The 25,119-nt window shown below is 46.9% G+C and overlaps 4 protein-coding genes across 4 annotated transcripts; 3 read left to right on the forward strand and 1 right to left on the reverse strand.

The window, feature by feature from the left end:
• Positions 1–1,465: 1,465 nt before the first annotated feature.
• On the forward strand, positions 1,466–2,174 carry PpBr36_10313 (uncharacterized protein; the record flags this gene model as incomplete). The annotated part of the gene is made up of 3 exons (XM_029897426.1): positions 1,466–1,703; positions 1,798–1,883; positions 1,976–2,174. 3 exons carry the CDS (start codon positions 1,466–1,468, stop codon positions 2,015–2,017), a joined length of 366 nt encoding a protein of 121 aa, XP_029744299.1. The 3' UTR covers positions 2,018–2,174.
• Positions 2,175–5,574: 3,400 nt separating this feature from the next.
• Positions 5,575–8,061, reverse strand: PpBr36_10314 (uncharacterized protein; the record flags this gene model as incomplete). Its single annotated transcript, XM_029897427.1, has 2 exons — positions 7,829–8,061; positions 5,575–7,637 (listed from the first exon to the last, which is right to left on the reverse strand). The coding sequence occupies exons 1-2, from the start codon at positions 7,893–7,895 to the stop codon at positions 5,575–5,577; spliced, it is 2,130 nt and encodes a 709-aa protein (XP_029744298.1). The 5' UTR covers positions 7,896–8,061.
• Positions 8,062–12,839: 4,778 nt separating this feature from the next.
• PpBr36_10315 (uncharacterized protein) lies at positions 12,840–13,786 on the forward strand (the record flags this gene model as incomplete). The annotated part of the gene is made up of 4 exons (XM_029897428.1): positions 12,840–12,997; positions 13,057–13,418; positions 13,539–13,587; positions 13,657–13,786. 4 exons carry the CDS (start codon positions 12,840–12,842, stop codon positions 13,784–13,786), a joined length of 699 nt encoding a protein of 232 aa, XP_029744297.1.
• Positions 13,787–22,589: 8,803 nt separating this feature from the next.
• PpBr36_10316 (uncharacterized protein) lies at positions 22,590–23,174 on the forward strand (the record flags this gene model as incomplete). Its single annotated transcript, XM_029897429.1, has 3 exons — positions 22,590–22,815; positions 22,946–23,031; positions 23,133–23,174. 3 exons carry the CDS (start codon positions 22,590–22,592, stop codon positions 23,172–23,174), a joined length of 354 nt encoding a protein of 117 aa, XP_029744296.1.
• Between the last annotated feature and the right edge of the window lie 1,945 nt (positions 23,175–25,119).

Raw genomic sequence — 25,119 nt, forward strand, 5'->3', positions numbered from 1 at the left:
CCAAGGGCCCGGTCACGACGGTCAGCTTCTACCCGCTGTGGAGACAATTAATCGGGTATTAGCCGCACCGAGCGAATGGGGCCAGTCGAAAGTGTTGATCATCGGTTTTTCCCTAAAAACTAAATGCAACTGTACGGTGCTCCAGACAATTCTCATTGGGCCCAGCGTTTCATAAAGGCATACAGCCAATAAACAGATCCATCCAAGCCATCACCACTGATCCCCCAGGGGAGAAAGGGAATATTGTGGGTCGGCCACTCGATCGGTTTGTTCTCGATGTGGGCCACTCGAGGAGGAATTTTGTTTCGCCAATCAAAGATGGCTCTAGGAGTCTAGGACAGCCAATCAAACATCAACTCTCATTCACCTTTTTTTTTCCACATCAAGAGTACTCTCGGCCAAGAAAGTCAAAGTCAGCCGTCTCCGATATTGCTCCCGACGCGCTCAAACGTCATCGAAACTTCTGTAAGCAAGTCGCCGGCGGTTCAGGCATGTTGATGGAGCATCGGTTTTCATGACATCCTAGATGCCGTGCTTTCGGGCTGAGAACTAGAGAGTGGGTTTTGACTTTAACCATAGTTTGCGGTATTGATGCAATAGTCCTTCATTTCAATACTTGCTCGAGCAGCCGGAGAAAAGATCGGCTATGGCCATACTTTTGCCAGCTGCCCTGCTAAGCTTGCCGGCGAGCCGTGTCACGGTGATGCCTATTCTTGGTCCCCGTTTCCAGCATCTCCTTTTCGGTCAGGTCCTAGTCCCACGGTCCTTTTTGGCCGGGTATTCGCCATCCTCCTTCGCAGAGGCCTATCGCCATGACCAGACCTGAACCCCCCCGGCACAAGTGGTCCGGACCCTCCTCACTAGCCCAAACCCCCTGGGCCGGAGTTGCTGTTTGCCTCGTCTCATTTCCCTTCTCAGCCCGGGAATAGGTCGTCATGGTGCAGCGAGGCTTCTTTGGGTCTTTCGGCTAGCCACATGGCATCGTACGTGACTGTTTTTGGCCTTGGCTCTGGCAGTGGGATTCCAGGAATCGGGTCTTGTACAAGGGCTCTGCGGCCCGGGGGTTGTGTGGGTCGCTAGACGTTCCCCTCTGTTTTCTGATGCCAAGGTGTTTTGGAGTGGTGATAGTGTCGTTGACTATTCAGCAGCTGCAGGGAGAAATGGGTTTCTTGTTTTCGATGAAGATCCCTGCCTCTCTCGTTGACGTCAACCACGAATTTCTGAACGAACAAAACACACGACAGGTGGAAATCTGCGGCATCAAACGAGCGATGAAAGAGCTGCTCAGGATCCAGAATATGTGTATAAATAAGTCTCTTCTCTCCCCCTTCAAGTCTCCATCAATCTCTTCGTTTCCTCAGCAGCATCCTCATCTCTCAGCCTCTCAAGCCTCCAGCAGCCTCTCTCCAAGCACCCAACTTCTCAAAAGCACTCTCCCAAATCTCTCCAAACACTACACTTCAAAATGCAGATCAAGACCCTCATCGTCGCCCTCTTCGCCGGCATCGCCATGGCCCTGCCCACCGACCCGCCCAAGAACGGCGGCGGCGGCGGCGGCAGCACACCCCCACCCACCAACCCGCCGACTACTCCCCCCAGCGGCGGAGAATACGACGCGTGCGAGGGCAACGGGGTCCTCTTCAGCAGCGCCCAGTGCTGCGCCACCGATGTCCTCGGTGTTGCCGACCTAGACTGCGCCGTCCGTGAGTTATTTGCCCCGTTCCAATTATCTCTAAACATCTTGCATGTCGATTCGTGGCAGCCCCCTGCTAACACTGGCTGACAAACAATCACCAGCCTCGACTCTTCCCACCTCGGCGAGCAGCTTCACCTCCATCTGCGCCGCAAAGGGCCAGCGTGCTCGCTGCTGTGTGCTTCCTGTCGTGAGTATTATTTGAATTTCTTTTTTTTTTTTTTTTTCTCGTCGGCCGTTCCCTTGCAGAAGCGCCAGCTAATCACTCATCTATCTTCACAGGCTGGCCAAGCCGTCCTCTGCCAGGCCCCTGTCGGCGCCTAAGCTGGCTGCTCATGCATGTCAGGACAACGTTCCGCTGCTGGATGACTCCTTGAGAGATGCCAAGGTCTTTTCTTTGACTCGGTTGAGGGAATCGTTTGCGGGATGGAGACTCGCCACTTACAAGCCCAGGGGCGGGGACTGGTCCTTTGATGCTTGAGAGCCGGTCCCGATTCCCCTGAGCCTCCACTCTGCTTTCCTCCCTTGAGCTGATCTTTTACCGAGAGACGCTGTTTCACTTCTACCACCCTTTATCCTCCTCCCGACCTCACAAGGGAAGCCGGTTGGCCTCGGTTTCTTTGTACGCTCATTTCTTCATGATCATGGTTCAAGCTTGGCTTTTTGGTTACCCACGGGGGTGCTGTGGATATAATTTTGTTTTAAGTTTTGTTTGAAGGTGATGATAGGGGAACTGCGCAGTTGGGTTTATCGTCTTGAAAAAAAAAAACTGAGAAAATCAAAGGGGTGAAGATGGGACGTCTTTGCCATATCTTCTGGCTTGATAATTGGCTCACAAAGTACATAGTCGGGGGGTTCCTGTTTTGAGAAAATGCAAAGAAACCATTCATCTCCAGCCGTCGGCTACAAATTCTTTAAATATTTTGTTCAAATCACCCCTTTTTAACAGATCCCTTTTGACGTACGGGCGACTTGGAGACTGAAAGTCCATCCATTGACCATACACTGATTCTTAGCCATCCTTCAATTTGTTCCCAAGCTGCCCAATAAGAACCCGGCTGTATTCAGGAGCCTCTCCGTCAGCCACAGCCTGCGTTTCAAATGACTTGGGAGTTCTCAGCCCGCCATCAGTTTCATTGCTGAGCAGCCTTGACAAAATGGCTGGTAGATGGTCGTGAAGTAAACCATCATCTCAAGCCTCGGGGGGCAAGGTCATCCATGGAGTCGTGGTGAACTTTCAGCGGCGCGCCAAAAGACTCCTCTGCAAATCTGGACAGCCCCGTTCAGGGTGAGGCCTTGGTAGCAATCGGGGAAATAGGTGATGGGAAACCCACTCTTCTTTGTATAGCTTACACCGGTGGCCGCTCCATTCAAGGCCAATACGGCATGTTATTATCACTTGTGGCCCATGACACTGAATTGGTCAAACCCCGGAAAGCAGGATCAAAGTTAATAACCGACACCTTGGCCGAATCCCTAACTGGTAATTTTAGGTCGCTTTTGAAGTTTAGCGGCAAGGGATTTGCTTAGACATGAGCTTAGTGGTATGAACGTGATGCTCTCGCATTACTCTAGACTTGCGGAGGTCCACATTCGGTCAACGAATCAACCTACTATTACAATGAAGAGAGGCGACATGTAATCCAAATCAGATTCATACGATAAGCCGAGCTGTCCCCCGTTCAAATAGCACCGGGCTTCTGATCCTTCTTCACACTAAGGAGTATCGGTAGCCTTTGCCCTAACAAAAGTACAAAACAACCACACACACAATACACTGATTTCTCTGGCACGAGAAGAGGAGCGGTTTCGTGCATCTTAGCGGGCCAAGGTTTTCACTCAATCCATCCAAATTGAAATTTTCGTGCCTTCAAGGCAACCAGGTCCAAATCACCAAGTAGCCATCAAAGCTGACACATATCCAAAAGCATCCAGAAATGGTTCTGAAGTAGAGGCACATCATCGAATAGTAATTCCACCCGGGGTCGTTCTTCCCAGGTCGATACAGGGCGGGTTTTTTTCCCCATACCTATTGCGCCCAACTAAAAATAAGTCAAGTGAATACCTTGTGTTTTTTTTTTTTTTTTTTTTTTTGTTATCACGGCGAGTATTTACATTATAAGCAATAAAATTTATATCAATTATTATCTGAGAAGTAGCGACTTAAAAATGTGGGAAATAGAAAACCGGCTTATATGATATTTATCCCCATACTGCATATCCAAACTGCTTTTTTTCTTATCGGGTTCGGCTTCGAAGTTTGTTAAATTCACGTGCAAACGGGAGCTTGCAATCTACTTCAGGGGCCGTGAATTCGTTTGTTTTGTCCGGAACTAAGATAAACAATCTTGCGGAAATATAAATTTACCATCAAACCCTGGATAGCGCGCCGTATCGATTTTAAAAATTCTTTAAGCCCGGCTTACGTTTCTTCAGATGCTCTCGTCTTGCAACATTAGGAACAGCGAATTGCTAACAGTCCTCTACTTGGACACCATCAGTTCGTGAATGAGGGCACCATTTAGAGTTAAAAGGAACTTGTATTCCCTTCTCCTCGCTATCGCCATGGCCGTCTTCTTCTACGACTTTTTTTTTTTATTTGTTCCCTTCTTTTTGCCTCTTGTGGCGGAAAGAAGTCGCTAAACCATCTTTGACCGTGTGGAGCCAGGTGCAAGAAGAACCACCCCGCGCCGAGGGTGTTGAGAATTGATGTCTTGACTGATAGATGAACTGGTGATGGTGCGGGTCTGCAACCGGTTATCTTGTATCAGGTCGACGTTGACCGGGCTGGGAATGGCGGCGGCGCCAAGGGCGAGCGCGGCCAGAATCTGAGCGACTTTGACATGGTGCATTTTTTTTGACGAGTATTATGGAGAAGAATTATATATATATATATAAAAAAAAAGAATGAAAGATTGAAGCTAACGTTTTGAATTCCAAGAGCCTAAGGGGAAGCGATTGGGAGGGAAGATTTCGAGAGGAAAAACAGCACAGAAAATAAGAAGAAAAAAGAAAAAAAACATCATGTAACATTATGCCTCAATGCCCGCATTTTGAATCTCTTATCATGGTTCCCGTTAAAACGTCCAGCGATAGGGCATGAAAGGTATCAATGCCAGCGCTGCTGCACTAATATTAGAATGGTAAAGCCCGGGGGGTGCTATCATATATACCACAAATGCAGGAACGACAGCCCCTCGGCCAAGCCGAAAACATTGCCATTATATCAAGGCTTTTTTTTTTTTTTTTTTTTTTTTTTTTTTGTGCGACCTCGCCCTCGGGGGCCATGTACTGGCAAACAATAAATTTCAGGGTATCAGAAATAGTTACAGGTGCTATATATATAGGCAGCTATTTTATAGATGAACGCATGTCATGTGCCGGTGATGGTTTCTTTAGTTGTCTCGGTTTATAGAACAGATCCTGGTCCCGAGATTTACAAAAGCAATGATTCCAGTGCACAAATCATCTCGTCATAACCCGGAAGGGCTGCATCAAAAGTCACACATAGTGTGCAAACATGGAATACTGGGTGAGGCGAGTCGAGAGGAAAGTGACGTTACCGCCCATGAATCAGTTTTCCAGCGCAGCCTGCTGCCGACGGGGCGGAAAAACAATTCAAAGAGATGACATCCACAAATAGAATACGTAAACATTTACCCGGGATCAGGTCAAATACATGAGATGTATCATCATGTGCTCATTCATTTATGTAGAAGTCTATCTACTAGATACCCAACCCCCGTGAAGGTGCGATGCAAATATGTTGCAGTGATATGAAAATGATAGGCCAATGGCCAAGTTGCGACAGACCCCCAAATGAGAAATATTAGGAAATAAGGAAAGATAAAAAAAAAAAAAAAAAAGAAATAGCCATAACATCATGCATATCTAGCGCTCAAGGTCCGCGGAGGAGGTTGAGGCCACGGGCCAGACATTTGCGGTTGCGAACCGGCGTAGTAGCTAGGCGGCGGCGGTATGGGCGCATTGTTGGGCCTCCCGGGGCCGCCGTGCGCGCCCGCCGCCTGCGCCGCCACCATCTGCCTGTGCTGCTTGCGCACGGCCGACCGGCGGCGCATGCTGCTGATGCAGCAGCTGGCAAGGCAGATGAGGATGAGGCCGCCGATACCCGCGCCGACGCCGATGGCGACGTTGCGGTTCTGCGAGAAGAAGTTGCCCACGGCGTTGCTGACGCTGTTGGTGTCCGAGCACTGTCCATTCTCTTGCACGTTGTTGACGTCGGCCGGACACGAACGGCTCTTTCCGTCACATGTATCCTCGGGGTCGCATGACATGGTCGACGGCCGGCACACTCCGCCCGCCGGGGCGATGCCGCACTGAGCCGTGCAGCACGTGTCGCTGGCAGGATCACAGGTGGCGCCGGAGCGGAACTTGCAGGTCTTGCGATCGCAGCACGAATTGTCCGAGTCGCACTCCTCGCCCGACTCGACGACGCCATTGCCGCACACGGGCGCAACGCTGGCGACGTTGGTGTTGTCGACCAGACAGCGACCGAGCGACTTGGTGCTGCCGGGCCGGACTCCAAGCTGACTGCAGACGCTGCCAATGGTGCAGGCCGAGAAGTCGGAGATGCCGCTGCGGGCTGAGGGGTTCATGATGAACCGCTGCTGGGCGTCGCACTGGCTCGCGCTCAGAGGGCAGCACTGCTGCGCGCCGGTGCCGCTGGTCGAGCTACACGTCGAGCTGATACAGTCGTGCTCGGCGCCGAATGTGTGGCCAATCTCGTGTGCCAGTACTTGCCATTCGTTTCCGGTACGAGCGACATAGTTGGCACCGGCAACTGTGGTTCCCTGGCTGTCAGTCTGGGTGCCCGACATGCAAAGCGCTCCCAGCCAAGCGATTCCAACTGCGGATCCGGACGTGCAGGAGCTCATGAGCGTCCAGAATGCGTTGCGGTCGTTGCGCAGGCTGCCACGGAAGGCGGAAAAGGCGCTCAACCGGCCGGAAACATCGAGGTTAGCGTTGCAGTCCTGGTTCCAGCGATTGCTGGTCGTAAAAGGTGAAGTAGCGCATGACTCGGTGATGGTCAGGTTCCGGACTGCCAGTGAAACGTTGAATGACCTTTCGTAGAGGGCAGAGGCGGTTTGGACCTGTGCCATGATGTTGTTGCGCGCCTCGGCGACCGAGGCAAACTGCTTAACATAGGTGCAGTCGGTCGCAATGCCCATCAGGGCAACCCTACGTGTAGTCGGGCAACCGGCGGTGGATCCAATGGTATCGATACCGTTGTTCTGCGACTGGCGCCTGAGCAAAGACAGGGGCGAGGACCCCATCTCTGACAGGTCACGGACGACAAACTCGTTACTGGTTTCATTGGCAGCCTCGACGCGAAGGTGGTGGTCGACGTCGACACCGCAGCCGACTGCCTTCTTCCCGTCCGCACGCTTCCTCAACTCAACATCGCGGTCTGTTTCTTGCCTCAGATCCGAATCCCTCCACACGACCATGAACGGCTCCTTGGTGTCCTCCACAGATGGGTCTTGGTCAAGGCGCGTCCTGAGGTAGTTAGCGCCCGTCTGAACGTGATGATAATCGCCGTCAATGCTGAATGCGCCCTCAAACAGTGGCGTCCGGCCGTCCGAGTGCACTACAATTCGTGCCCATCCCGCGTCCCTCCAGTCAGGTGCTTGCGTGTCCCTCGCAACGAAGGCAGTGCCCCGAAAGATGCGGTATTCGTGGCGGGCGATATTCCCGCCGTGAAGCGGTCGTCCCTCGGCGTCTACGGTCTGGATGTACGTGTCGTGCGAAATCACATCGTTGTTGGGTTCGAGTGCGAGTCGTATCTTCTTCATCACCTCGCCCGACTTGATCCTGAAGGTGGCGTCGAAGCGCGACGACCACTGCACCTGCTGCCATGCTGTGGAAAAATGAACATCTTCGAGGCGGGCTGTGGACTGTAGGGGGTTTCGTCTTATTGAAGAGGCTGTAGAGATTGTAGCAAGGTTAAGAGAGAGAGAAGGTTAGCCCGACGCTACTGACACGAGCCAAACGAAAACAAATTGACTAGGTTAAGGCCGGTTGGCGCGGATTTGCAACCGTGGAGACTGCCGCGAAATTTGACAGCGACGATCGCGCCCTGCATAGGCAAACCCAAATTTCAAGTGCATGACATACCTGATGCTTGATCTGTGTATCCTGAGATTGCCAACAATGTGGTCACCAGGGAGGGTAATAACCTCATAACTCCTGTGTAGCCACTGGCGTACTTGTGCGTCTTCAACCAAGTCGCCGTTGATAGTGCTCCAAGTCCCTTGTGCGGAGCTGGTGAGATCGAACTTTGGATTTTATCGTTCCGTTCCAGGTATATTCTTGCAATTAGGTTTGTTTTGATGGGAACGTTCAACGCCTGCTAAAAAAAAATGATCCCAATGTACAGTGACGCGACTAGGCGGCACGGAATCTCCCCAAGGAAAAGAAAGATACCAAATAGGAGTAAATGTAGAATAGACCTGAAAAAGGCAACAGTCGTCACAACAGGTAACCTCCTTGGTTTTGAACAGATCAGATTGATCAGCGGGCATGCACGGGAGGCGGCACTGAACACCCCCAGCAGGAACAGGCAAGGGACGTAATAATTGTTGTCCAGTCAGGATTTGCGGGGCAAGTGGGTTTCTCGGAGTCGGGGTTTTAGGCCCTTCTTGGCGGGTAAGAAGGCGCAGCAGCGATGATGTGGCAATGGCTTTCCAATCACCGTTCGTTGATCAAACTCTTTGGGTCAAGAGAAGAAGAAACAATGGAATGGAGCTCTAAAGAGGTGTGACGACAAGGAAAGATAGCAAAAAAGAAGAAGAAAAAAAAAAGGAAAGAAAATAGAGAGATTAAACTGGGCCAAAGAAGGAAAAATCAAAACAAATCAACAGTTCCAGTAGGAAGAAAGAGGAGCAAAGTAACCCAAGGGATTCATTCAGCAAGCCTGAAGAAGACAATAAAACCAAAATGCCCTTGATTCACATATTCTACCCTACGACCCAGCGTTTTGTCGGTGCCACATACCAAAGGCGCCATGTGTTTTGGGACTGTTCAGTCCGGTTCTTGGTATCCTTGGGAGCATCAGGACCTAGCTGGGTGGCTGGGGACCCCTGCCGTAGGGACCGCTGCAAGAATTGGAGATCCGCGAACGCGAATGGAACAAAAAACAGACAAAATCACACGAAACACTCACTCGCTCGCAAGCGCTGACTACCGTGCCTAATCAAATTTCCTTGCCAATGCACATAATATCGGATCGCAAAGATGACTAAAACTGGAGGTTTTGGCTGTCAATTGGGCCTTGCGTTGCAGCACAACAGATTGTCAGCACCAACGGGGTAAAAATAATTAAGACATCGCATCCTTGTAGGAAAACCACTCAGCCAACAAAAAAAAAAGCCATGACCCGCAAGCCTGGTCTTGGCCTGACCTGGGGTTACGCAACCCAAGGTCCGTTACGGAGTCTGCCAAGGCCAAAAGGGATGACGGACGGCTTTTTCGGATTTCCTGGCTGCCTGGCTGACGAAAGGATGGATGGAGGCGGGTGCTTTGCTGCAAGGCCTGTGTTTGATCGTTAGACCAATGAAACTTTCTGGCTATCGATACTTGGCGGTCCCCTGCCGGTGGGATTAATGGAGTTCCCCACTTATAGCCGCCCAATTGCCTTCATTTTTGTTCTGTTCTTCGTTCGTCCTGCTCCTGCATTTTTTTGCCTTGCTGCTGCTGCCGCTCCCGCCGCTTCTGCAGGTGGCCATTTTTCTGTGTTGGGGCTGCTCAAAAAAATCATTAGCGCTTCGCCTGCCGACCGACCGACGCAACTGTCAGCCGCCTCGCTGATCAAAAGCCTCCCACATACCGCCCTTGGCAGACGACATGACTCCAAATTTGCATCAGGCCCGCATCCCAAGAAACCCTGGGGTACCAACGGAGCGATGTGCGAATTGAATTGGTTCGTCGGTGGTCCCTTGCCCGGGGATCAAAGAGCGAGAACAGATCAAAGGTTCCGGTACAGGGATTTGGTAATTCACGGGATGAAGCTGGGCCGCGGACCGTCCGAACCAAAATTCGGAGACAAGAAACTTACTTTCATGGCATTCGAGACGAACAGGAGGTTGCAAGTTTTGCTGGGCTTCGCGAAAGAACAATGCAAAAATTACGGTGGGTCTTTTTTTTTTTTTTTGTCCTCGTCTCCCTCCCACTTTGAACCGAACCTGTGGCTCAGTCAGATCCTTTGCCCACCTGCATGCGAGCCCCTCTGTTAACATGGGGATTGGTCATCGTTGAGGAAATAAATACCGATGTCAGGTTCCTAATTTTTTAAGATTTTGTTGCTATACCTGGTTTCCGGCTGACCATTCCCCAAGTCGTAAAAGTTGGTAGGGCCCAAGCTAGATTGGAACTCTAACATACAACTTTGTCACGGTAATTTGAATGCTACAAAGATGCTCGTGTTCTTTGATTAACCAACGCGATTCTTTGCTTATGTTTTCAAATCTGCGTTTCTATATCCTTGGCAGACCTAATTCCACTAACGAATTGCCCATGTCGCAAAATGCAACCAACACCTGGGACTTGGATGCACTCTGGAATAGGTGTAAAAGAATTAAAATCGTCGTCGTGTTCCGGTAATAGGGGTTGCTGTGGCTGTTGGTAGGGTCTCGACGCGTCCAATCGTTCATAATAACCCATACACTCCGCGCTCGTTCTAGTCTGAGAACATCTTGTCGAATTTCGCCGTTCGTAGCGGATATTTGTACTGTATATGCGCTGTATATGCACTGTATACGCAGAAATTACAGCTAAAATATTGTACAAATTTAATATCAAGATAATAAAATAAATAGAAACAAAAAAAATATATAAATTAAAATATGTTATATGGTTCCGAGCTTAGGTATTTTCATGTATAAAAAGTGCTCATACTTGGTTAAAATTTAATAATATTTAAGTATTAAACTTATTTATTGTATTTTTAATTTTAACGTTTATATTTATTAATTTGATATAGGAAATACCGCTATAAGCGACGAAAATCGACATTATCTTTAGACTCGAACCAGCATGATTTTTTTATGGATCCAAAGGTACATTGCAAAACCGCAATTAAACCGTTGCTCAATCGTGGAATTTTGGGCTTCGAGGATGAGCACTGAGACTAAGGCCTGCGATCCAGGGAGCTAGTTGGCTTTTTATATTTAAAAGCCGCATTTGGAAATTCATGTTGCAAGGCCGTGCTTTAAAGGACTGCAAGCCTGCGGCATTTGGGAAATAAATGTGCAGCAATTTCCCACCGTTATAGGAATATTTAATCCTATGTGCTAATTAATATTAGGAGACCGGGATGTTGCAAGAGTCACGTCCGGAGATGCAAAAGCTGGGAACTCGGCAGTTTTGGTACCTGATCCTCGCATGGTTCGGCGCAACCCAGAGAGGGAAAGAAGAATTGAATTGAAATAGTTATATTATGCTTTAGATGGGAAAATGAGGAAAATAGAATGCTCCTTGCCTACACAGATGAAGAGCTATTTGTCCTAGCGTATATGGAGGGCGCGAGACCTTTTTATCCTACGTCTACGGTCCTGCGACCTCGCACCCAAAACAGAAGTGTGTCGCAATATCTGCCCCCTCTCTTTCATACTGTTCGTACCCAGTATACAAAAAGCAGGCCTGTTTTTATAAAGGAACAAGGGAGCGGGGAAAGTGCTGCACCGATCCGCGCCAAATTGGCTCTTGGTACGGCACACTTCGCACTACTTCATCCAACGGTGTCCCAATACGTCTACATGCACTAATATTACACGAAAGCTGCCGTGTGAAAAATGGGTAAATTGTCAAGTTGTGGTCGCGTTGGTAAATATCTGAAATGACCCCTTCCCCACGACACAGCCGCTCCCTGTGCGGTTTATCTCCTTTTCACCGAGTCGGTATTCTATACACCAGGAAATCTCACACTTAAACCGAACTATCTCTTTTTGGAGTCGTCTTGATCAAATGCCTGAGGTGCTTGCAATTTTAATCGGGCTACTCCACTGACATGTTGAACCGTTTTGTAAGGAAGAAAACCATTTCGACTTAAAACCAGTTGCTATAAGCGCTGGAAAGCCTACAGGATAGTTCTGACAGCACAACTGCTAAAACTGCTTTAATAACCATAACCCTTGCTAATAAATACTGTTAAAAGTCCACGGCAAGCACCCAAGGAAACCACTTTTTCTGCTGAAAAGAAGCGAAATAAATAATCCAATTATGTTAAAGCAATTTTGACCGTGGTAGCTACTCTTAAAGCAAACTGGGTTTCGGGCCGCAAGATAGATGGGCCTGAGAAACGCAAACAAAAGCAATCGCCGATGAATTAAAAGTTGCGGAGAACTATGCAGCAAAACAGGATAACAACAAAAAGAAATACATGTAAAAAAAACGTACACGGAGCGCACGCATATGCAAGTATATGTAATAAAGTAGCAAGGGCGCTCTTCCATCACAAAATTCTCTACCTTTATTCGTTTCGCTGTCTTGAAACCTATCTTCGCGTTGTTACACATAAAACCGATCGAGGCATAAAAGGGAAGGAGAGGAGTCATTTTGGGGCCCGCGGTGAATTGGCAGGGTGTCTTTTCGCTTAATGTACCTTTTGTATGCGCATGACTCAAATTCCGTTATGTGCTGCCTTTAGTTCTCAAATTAAATAGCTCCGATACTGTATCCTAATATAGAACTAGCAATCCTGGGTTTAATGCGGATTTTGCGTGGGTGTTATAGGGTAAGCCAACGGCTTTGCACTTGACGTTAGGGAAGCAAAGGTGGAGAGAGGGCCAAGATCCACCTTGCAAATGTAATGCAGGTTTTGTATTTCGTATTACAAGGATTTAGCAAAAGTCCATCAACTATAAATAAAGTTTATTATATTTTAAATCTTTTTAATTATTTTTGGAATGACTGAAGTAAAAAGCGATGCCGGCCAGCACAATGGAGAATGATATTTATATCCACGTTAGTAGCTAAATATCATCCACTCAAATTCATGTTCTAATATATATATTAGCTAGAGGTGCACTGGGCTTTGAGGGCTAACAAAGTCCTTATCACGGTACTATTAACTTCAACAAGACAGGCCGACAGTGCAATTTTAACACTTTCTCCTCTCTATTTATTTAAAATGTTTGATATTGCTTATCAGCCAGCTAAAATCCCCCAAGTTCCGATTGAGCCGTCAAATATGTTACAAAGTTATCATCCAACTCTCTTTAAACGAGCCATGATTGATAACACTTGTACAGATGAACAGAGAGCTGTTATAGCGCGAGCAGCTGCTAAGTAAGAGACACATGACTAGACGCTGAAGGAGAGATTTTGTTAAATTATTAAAATAACAGCTGCCGTACCCTTGCTCAGTTCGGAGCATCCGCTGCGAAAACTGACAAAGAAAGAGTACTCAAATACTTCAAAACCAGCAATCCTAGGAGTATAAGTACTATTGTCAAGACCTACGAGAATGCCTACCGTGAATGCGATATTTCCCGCGGCGAGAACATTATAACTTGTCATGATGGTATTCATGGTTGCGACGACGAAATTAGCGACTATCGAGTCTCTTATACAATCGCTCATACACACGCAAACCAGAACAAAATCACGATATGCCCGTTTTTCTTTCAATTGCCAGCCACTGCCTCAATCTACAAGGAAAGATCGCAGGCCAATGCTTTGCTACACGAGGTTACACACTTGAGAAGCGGTAAGAAGTTATGTTTCAAGTGTAGTTTTCATCTACATGACAAAGCATTTCAAGTCGAAATTAAATAGTCGGCAGATTGTTTTCGGTGAAAGATTGACTAATATACTTATTATATGACAGTGAAAGGAACCGAGGACTATTCAAGCCGGGGACATCGAGACATAATGGAGTAAGTTATATCCCTGTTTCTTTTTTTTTTTTTTTTTTTTTTTGATCTAGTTTACTAAGACTTAAACAGACTTACAGAGAGCCAAAACTTAAACCACGCCGATACTTACGCTTACTTTGTCGAAGCTGCCAGACTAAAAAGTCCAATCGTTGATGTCGATGATCCTAAAGATCCTGAAGATCCAATGTCATGTACATAGAATTATGGACGGCGAGACTATCAACCAGGAGCGGAAGCTCGGACGTGGGGCGTGAGAAACTCTTAACTTTTGGCCTCTTTTATAAGGTTTCATCAATCCTCTTACAAAGCCAGACCGTGTTTACGCTCAAAACGAGGTAGCTACGGTGCCGGCCTCTCCTAAACGACATATGGTTGGGTTGGTAGTGGCAACGGACAGGAGTGGATCAGTGACGGCCTCCGGCAGTACGCGCCTATCTAATAATCATATTATAACCCGCTGCAGTGTCATCGGCATTTGAATTCGTGGCTGGTTTGTTGGTGAACCATCCCATCGTGCGGTCACTATTTTGCTTGTACTTGATAAACAACTTGCGCCTCATCTCATTCGCCTAGCTGAGGTCGTCTTGTAAATGCCAGGGGAGGAGTAACAAAATCTACATCGCTTTGTATTTGCTGTATTAGTTACTGCCTTGGTGCTATACGGGCTTCTTCTCCTCCCGGCTTGTTTTGGTTGTTCTGTTTTGGCCACCACCCCAACTCCAATTTCCTTCCTTCGCTCAATCGCATATCTGGGGCTGGCGCTGACTGTGGAGCCGCACGGCAGACGCAGCCTGCCAAACGGAGGACATACGGCTCGTAACGTAGGCGTAGCATCTGCTGACAGATTATGCAGCGCCAAGATTACTGATTTTTTTTAATGGTCTGTGGAATCTCATTTGAGGCGTACATGTCAAGCAAATCAAAAAAGATCACAATTGGGATATAGTTTATATTAAACACGCTAATTGCCATGTAAGCAAGTCCATTTCGAGGATTACTTAGCAGCAATCAACCTTTAATTAACCCTAATACTTATTTGAGACCGATTATAACTTCACCCCAGTTGTTGAAATCCCCAGTTACCCAGTTAGACGTTCATTTGCTTTGACCCACTGTACTTTAACATAAGAACAGGTTACTTCGATACCTTGACTGTAAGATCAGCAAACGTTTAAGAATCCAAATTTTTAAAGGGATGCATTTGCTCCACGTTGCTTGTTTCCATAAGGAAAAAGGAGCTCGTTGTGCTGTTCCTCGACCATGGATGTACCACACTCCATTCGACCGTTATAGTGGAATTCTCCCCGAAAAGAGTATCATTTGTTCTTTCCAAGGGGGCAGACCCGTATGCCCCACTTATCGACAGCACTAACCTTACTCAATATCTAGCAGAGACGGGGAGAGTGGCTGATCTGGAGCTCCTCTTGGCCCATGGGGCTCTTTTGGAACCAGAAGACGATGCTGGGACAACTGCCCTTATGGATGCAGCTTCTCATACTCAGACCAATGCTCTCAAAGCCCTCCCCGCGAAGGGAGCCATTGTGGACCATGCGGTCAAGCTCGGCTTGACACTCGATACACCATGCGGTCAGATCTAAGAACGCTCAGTGCTTGAAATCCTCTTGGGCAACGGTGCCAACGCATCAGTTCACGGTCCGGGCTCCAGACGGACACGGCGTCGCTTTTTGGCCGCTTGGTTTGGATATTATGAATGTCTTCAACTTATTGGGCAGCAAGGAAGCGCAATACAGGGAATATCTGAAGATTTGCCCCTTCATGGTGCTGCAACAAACGGCCACGTGGATTGTCTCAAATGCCTACTGGATGTATACCGACAAGGAAAAAAGAAAAACGTGCAAAACAATGCGAGAAACACCTCGCTACATTTGGCTGTCTCAAAGGGGCACCTGGATTGTGTCAAGTAATTGCTTGACAGTGGCGCGGGTTAGTCAGTTTAAAGCAAGACCAATTGGACCGCCGCAACCTCCCTATCATACGGTTCAAAGCAGATCGAGAATCCGCAATCAGTATATCACGCAATGCTGAAAGTGGGACTGACCTAAGGGTACCTGAACGTACTTGACAAGATGCAGTAAGATCCAGCTTTGGCTATATAATGCGCTATAAATATCCATTTTTGGTCCAGTTAACCGCCTCCAAACATATCTATGCCGGAGAGAGCTACGTTGGATGGAGTTGGAGCTTCCAACGCGGGGGTAAAAGCCCCCCCCCCAAGTCGAGCAATCTACACGGTCATGGTACCGAAGCAAGTTCGGCGTTTTAGTTTCATCCGCCCCCAAGGGAAAAAGAAAGAGTTCCAAGGTTTACAGGTAGGTCCTGTATGCTGCGAGTTTGGAGGTGTCATTTGACTCGACTCGTGAATTCGGGTTGTAAGGACAAAGAACGAATGCATCTTGATGGTAGTTGGGATAAGTGCTTCATTATCCAAAGTGCTGAGTAGCATACCTCAGCGCGCACCGAGGTAATCGCTTTTGTTGTGATTCATGCTTTAATTTCGTGCCCTAACCTAACGGCTAACAATCAAGTCAGATATTTGGCTGGCTGTTCCATGGAAAGGGACTGCGTATCAAATCGGAAAAGAGCTCGTCGAGCTTTTTGGCAGGATGTATTTGTAGTGCGTATCCGCCTTTATACTAAGCCGAATATTATACCACACCAAGGCGATAACGAGTGACAAACGTTAACATTGTTTTTAATTGCGGATAATATTTTTCTTTAGGGATGTTAATCAACTTGAACTATAGAAATGGTAAATATAGGACCCCTTTATTTTTTGTTATTTTACTTTTCTTCCCGAATATAACAACAATCTAAGTTAAATAGGTATTGGGGCTACAATGAACAGACGAAAAGTTCTCATGATGTCGATGGAACGGAGTAGGGTACAAGATAGGCTGTAGGTAAAGGACAAAAGCCTTCTATGCGAAACCTATATCCACATAACTAATGCACAAGCTATGTTATCATTGCTTATAATTCATGTCTGTCCTTTACGGGTTAAGATTAATCGCAGTGAATGACAAACAGCCCAAAAGCCTGCCCCAAGAAAGAGATTGATATGCTGCAGTAACTGCAGAATACAGGAACGAGGGGGCGGTACCAACGTAACTATTAAAGGCGATCAAGGGGCCCGGACTTGGAAAGGGATGAAGTTGCTCGAAAGTTCGAGCAAGGTTGTCGATTAGTTGGCGTAGTATACACCCGGCTAGCCTAGCATATTTCCAAGTTATTGGTCGAAACTATAGAAAATGCATGATTATCATGGTATGCCAACAAAGGATTGCCTGACCTTAAAATCTCAAGATTTATAGTGAAAGGGCTTTCTTCTAAGCTCCACCGTCTTATTTCTCGTATCAACCTTAGCTAGGCTTAAAAGAAGAGATTTGTGTAGATCTTTTGTTTAAAAGGGAACAAGGCTTTTAATTGTTTAAACTAAGGAAGGTCGTCAAGGGCGGCTCTACCAAAGTTTTTTGACGACCAAAACGATCAAGTCTTTCGAACCTCTTTACTTTTTCCCTGCGCATTTGGGTTTTCGTTATACGTTTCCGCGGCCGCAGTTACAATTTCGTTTCGGACGTAGTAACCCGGTTAAACCCTACTAATATAATTAACGATACCGTCGTTTTATTTGAACATTTGGGGTAACGGGGATAACAGCCCCAACCAAATTCTTGCTACGGGTTGTAACCTGGGCGGTGTTATAATTAACCAAATAGCTTTCCATTACCCGGACCTGGTCCACGGTATTAATAACGTCGACGGAAACGTTTCGAAAACCCCTCATAATACATCGCAGGATTCGCAGTCGCTGCGCGCGGCCGGGCCCAAAAAGGTGGCCCTGGCGGCGACGGATTTTTGGAATACCGTCGGTTTTTTGTCCAAAAACGCGCCAGACCTGGGCCGTCGAAAGCCGCGTGGTAAAAAAATACCTTTTCACAATAGGGTAATTACCTGGGCCCGGGCGGGGTGGAATACCTGCGCCGGACGCGTAGAAGGGGTAAAGCGAGGGTTGTTCCTGAATTTGTTAGGTATATTGTAAATAACAGTGTGGAAATGGAGCGGGAAATTGGGCTGGGTATACGGGTGGACCGGGCCGAAAAGGTTCCGGGGGGGTTAGTCTTATTACATAATTTTACCGGACAAATTTAATGCTTTATTAAAAGAGTGGTTTACGGGAAAGGAATGGATCAAATAGTCGGTTTGGACAGAGGATGGGGTAGGAACGTTTTTGCAATATATGCGGGCACTTTATAAAACTGTTTTCCTTTTATTTGGTTGGAACGGCGACAGTACTCTCTACGACGGGTTGCGTGGAAATGTCAAATGCTCCAAGGATGTATAACCAATGTCAATTAATTGAGGAAAATTGCTCGAGATAAATATTTATTGTCGTCTATTTTGTTCCATGCGTAAAGGATTTCAAGGGTTAATTACAATAGAAAACTGATATTTTTGCATGGGGAGTCGCCGCCTTTTATTTTTAACCTGTTCGGTGAGTCAATCGGTTCCTGATCTTCGGTGTCCCGTTCAAGTCCGGTGCACAAATTGCGGCGACTCCGAATGCAAAATTAGCATTTTATACGACTGTATTATTTCAGGGCAAGTACTCTATATTTAAATAATATAGCTTACAGTCTTGGAACCCCATAATTTATTTCTCATTGCATGCTATTTTAAGCAACCTTGAGCGTGATACTTTGTTATTACCGCTTTGCTCGACATATTAAACTTGTGAGGATTGGCCTTGATAAACGGCCCTAAATAATAATTTTTTTTTATTTTACTCTCTCCCTTAATATAATATAACCCTAATTTCCAAAGACGTCATACCATAAAATCTAGAAGCCTTCCATTCCTACTGCATTTATCTCCAACCAAAGCCATAATCTTTTAAAAACTAGGTTCGATTGGTTTGTTAGAAGTTGGCCTCCATTTATCTGTTACCAAATAATATCCCTCAATCTTTCAAAATGGTTACCTTTACGCACCTTGTCATTTGTTTCCTTTCTGTCACTGCTATAGCAGCAACCACGACACGCTACTCTGAAAGAGAAAGGTTTATGGTATTCTTTACCGGTCAAGGCGAGAAACCGTATCATGCCAAAATCCGGAAAAACGATCTTGAAAACTATGTTATGAAAAACGCTGAATTCGGGTGGAAAGCAACAAATTATGATAAGTTGGAGATGCATGACAACTGGGCGTGGGTTATCAGTTCTCGAGGTAACGGCGATATACAATTGGCAAAAAAACTATTAGCAATAAGGAACTATTACGACTGTATCCATAGATGGGGTAAAAACATTGACCAGACGTCAGGATGGGCTGCAACGGCATTTCGGTCAAGTGTAAAACTCCCGGACTAAGCCGGTATTCTCCTTGGGTCACTCGTTGATTTATTTTAAATTTGCCAGCCCTCTATTTATGTCCCGCGCGCCGACTGGTGGCTGTATCCCCTGAGACGTTACACAAATACCCGGGTCGTTTCTATTTGGCACCTCAGATCGGGCCTCAGACGTCACTCGGTGTGTGGGCGCAGCTGAGGTTGCAGGTAGCCATCAGGGAAGGCTGAGCCGAGAGTTCCAGGTGACTGAGTGCCGTGCATTGTTTTTGTTGCAGGGGAAGAAAAGGCAATATAGCCGGGTATTGATCGAAACGCATGTAAAGTAAGCCCTTTCAATAAAATATGCGACTATGGCCTAGCGGAAGCCTCGGCGCGTCGACAAAAAAGTGGCAAGGGGTGGAGGATGCAAATGAGTACTGGGATCGGGAATGAACTGGTATATTGGACAATGCAAAAACTATTTCCGTAAGAGTACAGGGATGGAAGAACAAAGTATTTGCTTGTTTGTTCTCACACTGTAGGCGTCCAGCTTCCCTACCGTTCGTTGAAATTGCGTATTGTTTCCGTTCGACCTCGTTTGAATCGATGCCCTTTTTTTTCTTTTTTCTTTTTTTTTTCCTATTTCGACTACACAGTCTTTCTCCATATTACTTGCCAATAACGCATTGGAAAACCTACGGTATTGGTAACTTGACTATCGCATTTTAGGCTATCCTATTCCATCTCCAGTTTATTGAGACGGCCACATAAGTCTGTTGAAAGTTCTGCTAAATACATGTTCCGAGATTACCTGTGTAACCACGTATCCCACTTGAGCACTCTGTTGTAAATCTATTATCCCCCTCCACAAGCTGCATTTTCTTGGGCTTTGCACACATCACGCAGCGTTTTTGTTCTTCTTGTTTCTTTTTCATGTTTTGCAAATCAGTATTTTCTAGTCACATCGACTTTTCTTTTGGTTCAAACTGCTGACGTGGCTGAGAGCCCGCTTCGAACGGCTGAACTGTTATTCCTTTTGCACGAACACCGTGGCGCGCTTGTCTACACCGGCTACGGTTCGAGCCGCTGACAATACGGAGAACAATCCCTGCAAATGAAACAAAGATGGAAGGGTGGGGAAGCCCAAGTGGGAAAAGCATATCTTGCCCCAGGTTTCTTTTGGCTATTCTATTGCATCTAGAAAGGTTAGCCGCTTACCACCGACCTGGTCTCGGTCCTTGGAACCATCCAAGGCTGACCTCAGAGTATTCTGCAGCCCCCCCCCCCCCCTCTCGCATACGGGCATCAGCGTTGGTGATCCTTTTCGCTTGGGGTAAGATAGTTGTGTATTTTGTACTAATGAGGAATCGTAAGATTCAGGTTAACCCGTAGAATGAGATATCAAATAGTTTCTCCAGGATGGCGAATTGGCGTTGGAGTTTCGGGGCTTGAGGAAGGACTGCCATGAACCTTTTAGGTAAAGGAAGTAAAGGAAATCTATCGTCGCCGATATTGCTGTCTTGATGAGAAAACATGGACGTAAGCCACACATGTCGCCAGAGCGCCAGCCGTTCATGCGGCCACCTGAAAACTGTTTACCAATCGCATCTTCACAGCGATACATATTATTGAAAACTACCACATTAGTTTATAACGGGTGTTTTAATGGTAGCCTGACGTCATAGTTACAATGTTATTTTCGGCCTCCTGTGCCTGGGAAATAAAAAGAAGAAGACAAAATGTGTTTGCGGATGCATGTCTGCACTCATCCGATTCGCCAGGCAAGCCTACCCTCCCATGTCTTTTTGCGTCTTGTCTAGCCAGCAACTGAAAAGAAAAGTGTAAAATGCCAAGCGACAAGGGCACACGAACACTCAAGGTACCTTGACGCCAGAGGTACTTATCCAAGATCTTGGGAATTTCTTGGCCGCCCGCTGGCCACTCGGGGCCCCCAACGCGGTAACGGGCCGCGAGCCGAGTTCCGCCCACGACTGACCGAGGGCTGGCAGCAAGCTGAAATAAGCTCATAATATGAAGAGCGGGCATTTGCTTTTTGCTTTTTCTTTTTGTTTTCCTTATTCAACACTTCGTACTACATAATAGCAGCTCGGTGGCTAAGAATAGCAAGATGAAAATGCTGACTTAGCTCCAGGTCATCCATCCCGTATCGGGGGTGGGCGTGGCATTTCCACACATGGGCGAGGTGTATGTTTGGATGTGTCGACTTGCCGAGCCCATTTGTCATTTGTTTGTCCGTCAGCTTGGAAAGAATTGCCGTTCATTGGTGCACAAGAAAATAAAGTTTACTTCCACGCTGTATGGAGCGTCAGGTGAAGGTAGGGAACAAAAAAAAGGGAGGCACTGGTATGGGGTATGGGGGAGCGGGGTCAGCTATGCTATGCTTGCCAATACTACCCGGCAGCAACCGTTGACTACACACACTAAATATATCCATCCGTTTCGATCAGGGAGAGAAGCAATATTGTGGGTCGGGCAATCGACCGATTTGGTCTCCATATGGGCACTCGCGAACAATTCCTTGCCCGATAAAAGGTAGGTTCTTTTGGGAAATCCAATCAACATTAACTCCCATTTACCTATTCCACAGCGGAAGGATTTTCGGCAAAAAAAATAAAAATAAAAATAAAATAAAAAAGCCTCCTTCAGCCGTTCGTCATATGCTTCCCCTGCGTTTGAGCGTCGTCGAAACGTTGGCATATTGTTATCAATTTCAGCTATAATAAAAGGAGTTTAAGTTCTTACAACCCACCATATGCCGTCCTATATGGTAAACTTTAAATCATTATTTACGATATTGCCTACAGTTAATCCTTTAAACAGTCTGGACAAGAGCGCCTCTTCTCGCATAATGTCAGTTTCTTTACGGCGTTTGTCGCTGAAACGTGCCATGAAGACCTAGACTTAGACTAGTCCTGTGATCGGTCTGGCGGGGTAGTTTTCCCTCATTTCTTCAAAGAGGGCCGGTCAGGTCTAAACAACCCCGGGCAAGTGGTCCGGGCCGTGTTTACTGGCCCAGCACCTTCCCCCAGCTGGAGTCGCTGGTTACCTGCTGCCGGCGCACATCTTAATCCGCCAAGGGATCGTCATAGCGCAGCGAGGCTGACCCGGCTAGGCATGCATTGTGTGGGGACGCCTGGCCGATTGTGTAATATCCAAGAATCGAGACTTGCATTCCGGGCTCGGCGGCTCCAGCAACCCAAGAGCGTTTCAACTGCAGCTTGTGGCTTGAGAGGCTATACAGCTCGCTGCTCGCTGCTCCTGTGATATTTTGGGAATAATACCAATATTTGTCGGCCACTGAGTAGCTGAAAGGGGAGCTGAGATTGATGGTGTTTACGAAGATCTTTACCTTTTTGGTTCTCGTAAGCTACGGACTTTAGACAAACGAGACAGACGATATTTGAGCTTTGCAACATGAAAAGCCCGCAAAAGAAGAGCTTTTGAAAGCCAGAACCTTTGTATAAATAAGTCTCCTTTCGCCCCTTCAAGCTTCCATTAACATACTCTTTTTCATCAGCAGCATCCTCTCAGCTTCCCAAGTTTCCAGCAGCATTCTCTCCATAACACGGCTCTTTCAAAGGACTCTGCCAGACCTGGTCACATAGATCCCCCTTCCAAACACTTCACGTATCGAAACATGCAGATCAAGGCCCTCATCATCGCCCTCTTCGCCGGCATCGCCATGGCCATGCCCACCGACCCGCCCAAGGGCGGCGACGGCAGCACCCCTCCCCCCAGCGGTGGTGACGGCGGCAGCGGCGGCGGAAAGTACAGCCCATGCCAGGGCAATGGAGCCCTTTACAGCAGTGCCCAGTGTTGTGCCACCGACGTCCTCGGTGTTGCCGATTTGGACTGCGCCGTTCGTGAGTTTTCCTTTTTCCCGTTCTATTTTTTATCCAGAGTTTGCAGTCACTGTCGATAAGAGGGCAGGACTCTATCTATTTTTTGCCAATTTATAGTCCTCCCTATTAACATGTCTAATAATCTTACCAGCCCCATCTCTACCGACCTCGGCCAGCAGCTTCACCTCCATTTGCGCCGCGAAAGGTCAGCGTGCTCGCTGCTGTGTGCTCCCTGTTGTAAGTGTTATTCCAAATTCTTTTCTTCTTTTTTCTTTGGTTTTTTTTTCTCTTTTTTTTTGTAAAACGCTGACTAATTATTAATCTTCCTTTTACAACAGCTCGGACAGGCTATTCTGTGCCAGGCACCTATCGGCTATTAAACCAGCTGTTTTTACAAACCTGGCTATTATTCCGCTGCTGGATAACTCCTCGAAAAATGCCAAAGTCTTTTCTTTCAAATTAGTTGAGGGAATCGTTTGCGGGAAGCAAATTCCTTTGCTAAAGCCCAGCTTCTGCTTTCCCCTAAACTTTCATTCCTTTTATTCTCTGGCTACTTGTCACCGAAAGACGCCGTTTTGTTTTAACGCACCTCATCCTTATCGCAACCTCACACGGGAAACCGGTTGGCCTCGGTTTCTTTTCACGCTCATTATGATGATGATTTACATTTCTTTTTCTTTCCTCATCCACCAGGGTGCTGTGGACATGTTCCCTTTGTTGAAAGGCGGAAATGGGGGAACTGCGCAGTTGTGTTTCTTGTTATTGGGAGCTGGTTAGGTCCCTTTGGTATAGGAATGCAAAGAAACCATTTAACGCCAGCTTCGTTGACAATTTCTCCAAACATGTGACAAAGATTGAGCATTAGTTGACCAACATTTTTCTGCGCGACGTCATCTTTGTGCCTTGAGGCTCAATTACTGAGACAACAACCTTCAACGGATTGTGCGTCCGGCCAATAGAGTTGGTACCTAGCCAATGAAATGGACCCATTTTATACATATGTTGAAATTCTCAATAATTGTTTCGATGTGTTTTGAAATTGTGTATTTGTTAATACAACGTAAAGTCCGTTCAAGCTGCAGAGTAAAAACGGACGGTTTTATTATAAGTAGCTTTTCTTTTCCAATTTAATAATATTGGCTTTCCTTTGGCATTTATAATATTCCATCACTCTACCTCTTGTGCAAAAACAAATAACCTTTATGTCTCCAAAAAAAAAACAAGAAAAAAAAAGAATTAATGATATAACCTTTAAAACCCCAACAATTTACGATGAATGGCTATGTAAACGGGGGTTAAAACGCATCGTGGCGTTTCGTCGCTAGTTGTAAATAGAAACTCGTGGAATTGCGGGGATTTGTTCTATGAAAAGAAAAACCGAAAAATCAATATTGTTATCCTAAGATAAAAAAAAAACAAGAAACTCGTGTGCGTTGGCGAAAATACTTGGTAGTGGAGGTGAGTTGACTACCGTAATGATTCGATGTCCTGGATCTGCTGATTGAGTATGGGCTGGGGGTCGACTATATCCCGGAAGGCTGGCTCCATGACAATATGGCCGGGCAAGACGATTGGGGTGCGCCGCTGCATGTTGCTGCTGGACCGTCCTTCCATATTTCTACGACGCCTTGATCCGAAAACGAAGGCCCTAGGTGTTCGAGGAATGCTGCCGTGTAGTTGTTAGTTCGATCCATTATCGCATATATGGTCATTTTTCAAAGATGCAGGTCGAATTGTTATTGAGTGTTAAAAAAAAAGAAAAAAAAAAAAAAGAAAAAAAAAACTTTCTCTGTTCTCTCAAAATTCTTACCACCAAAGACAAGAAATTTTCGAGGGCAGGGTGGTGATCCCAGTGTTGATCATATTTCCACTCTGTACAGCCAAAGCAACATGCAATCAGCACTAGTTAACCAATTTCGCATGTGTAAATATGCCAAAAGTCCGATGACAAGGTCCCTCTGCTCGCCTCGAACTGGTTCGTTTTGATGAGTGGAATAAACAGATATGTCGCCCGGGAGAGAAGGACGCACGCATCAAGACTGAAATTCCGCAAACCCACGTTTGCCACCGCTTCCTTTTTACCCTCCGCTCATGCTATCATGGCGTCTGGCTCGAATAGCACTGCCCATGGGCAAGCAATGGCTGAGCAGCCAATACCCTCCTTGTCCAGCGTCTTGGCAACCGATGCATTACCCCAGCCGAAACCCGCCATCCCAGGCAGCATCCCAGGCAATATTCCTGAATTATCTTCGCACGATGTGCCCATCAATGGAGAAAAGGGGCGCCGACTAATCGGCCCAGGGTGAGCCCGTCACCAAAGACGAC

This window comes from Pyricularia pennisetigena, assembly GCF_004337985.1.
Source record: "Pyricularia pennisetigena strain Br36 chromosome 4 map unlocalized Pyricularia_pennisetigena_Br36_Scf_9, whole genome shotgun sequence".
NCBI classification, from domain to species: Eukaryota; Fungi; Ascomycota; class Sordariomycetes; order Magnaporthales; family Pyriculariaceae; genus Pyricularia; species Pyricularia pennisetigena.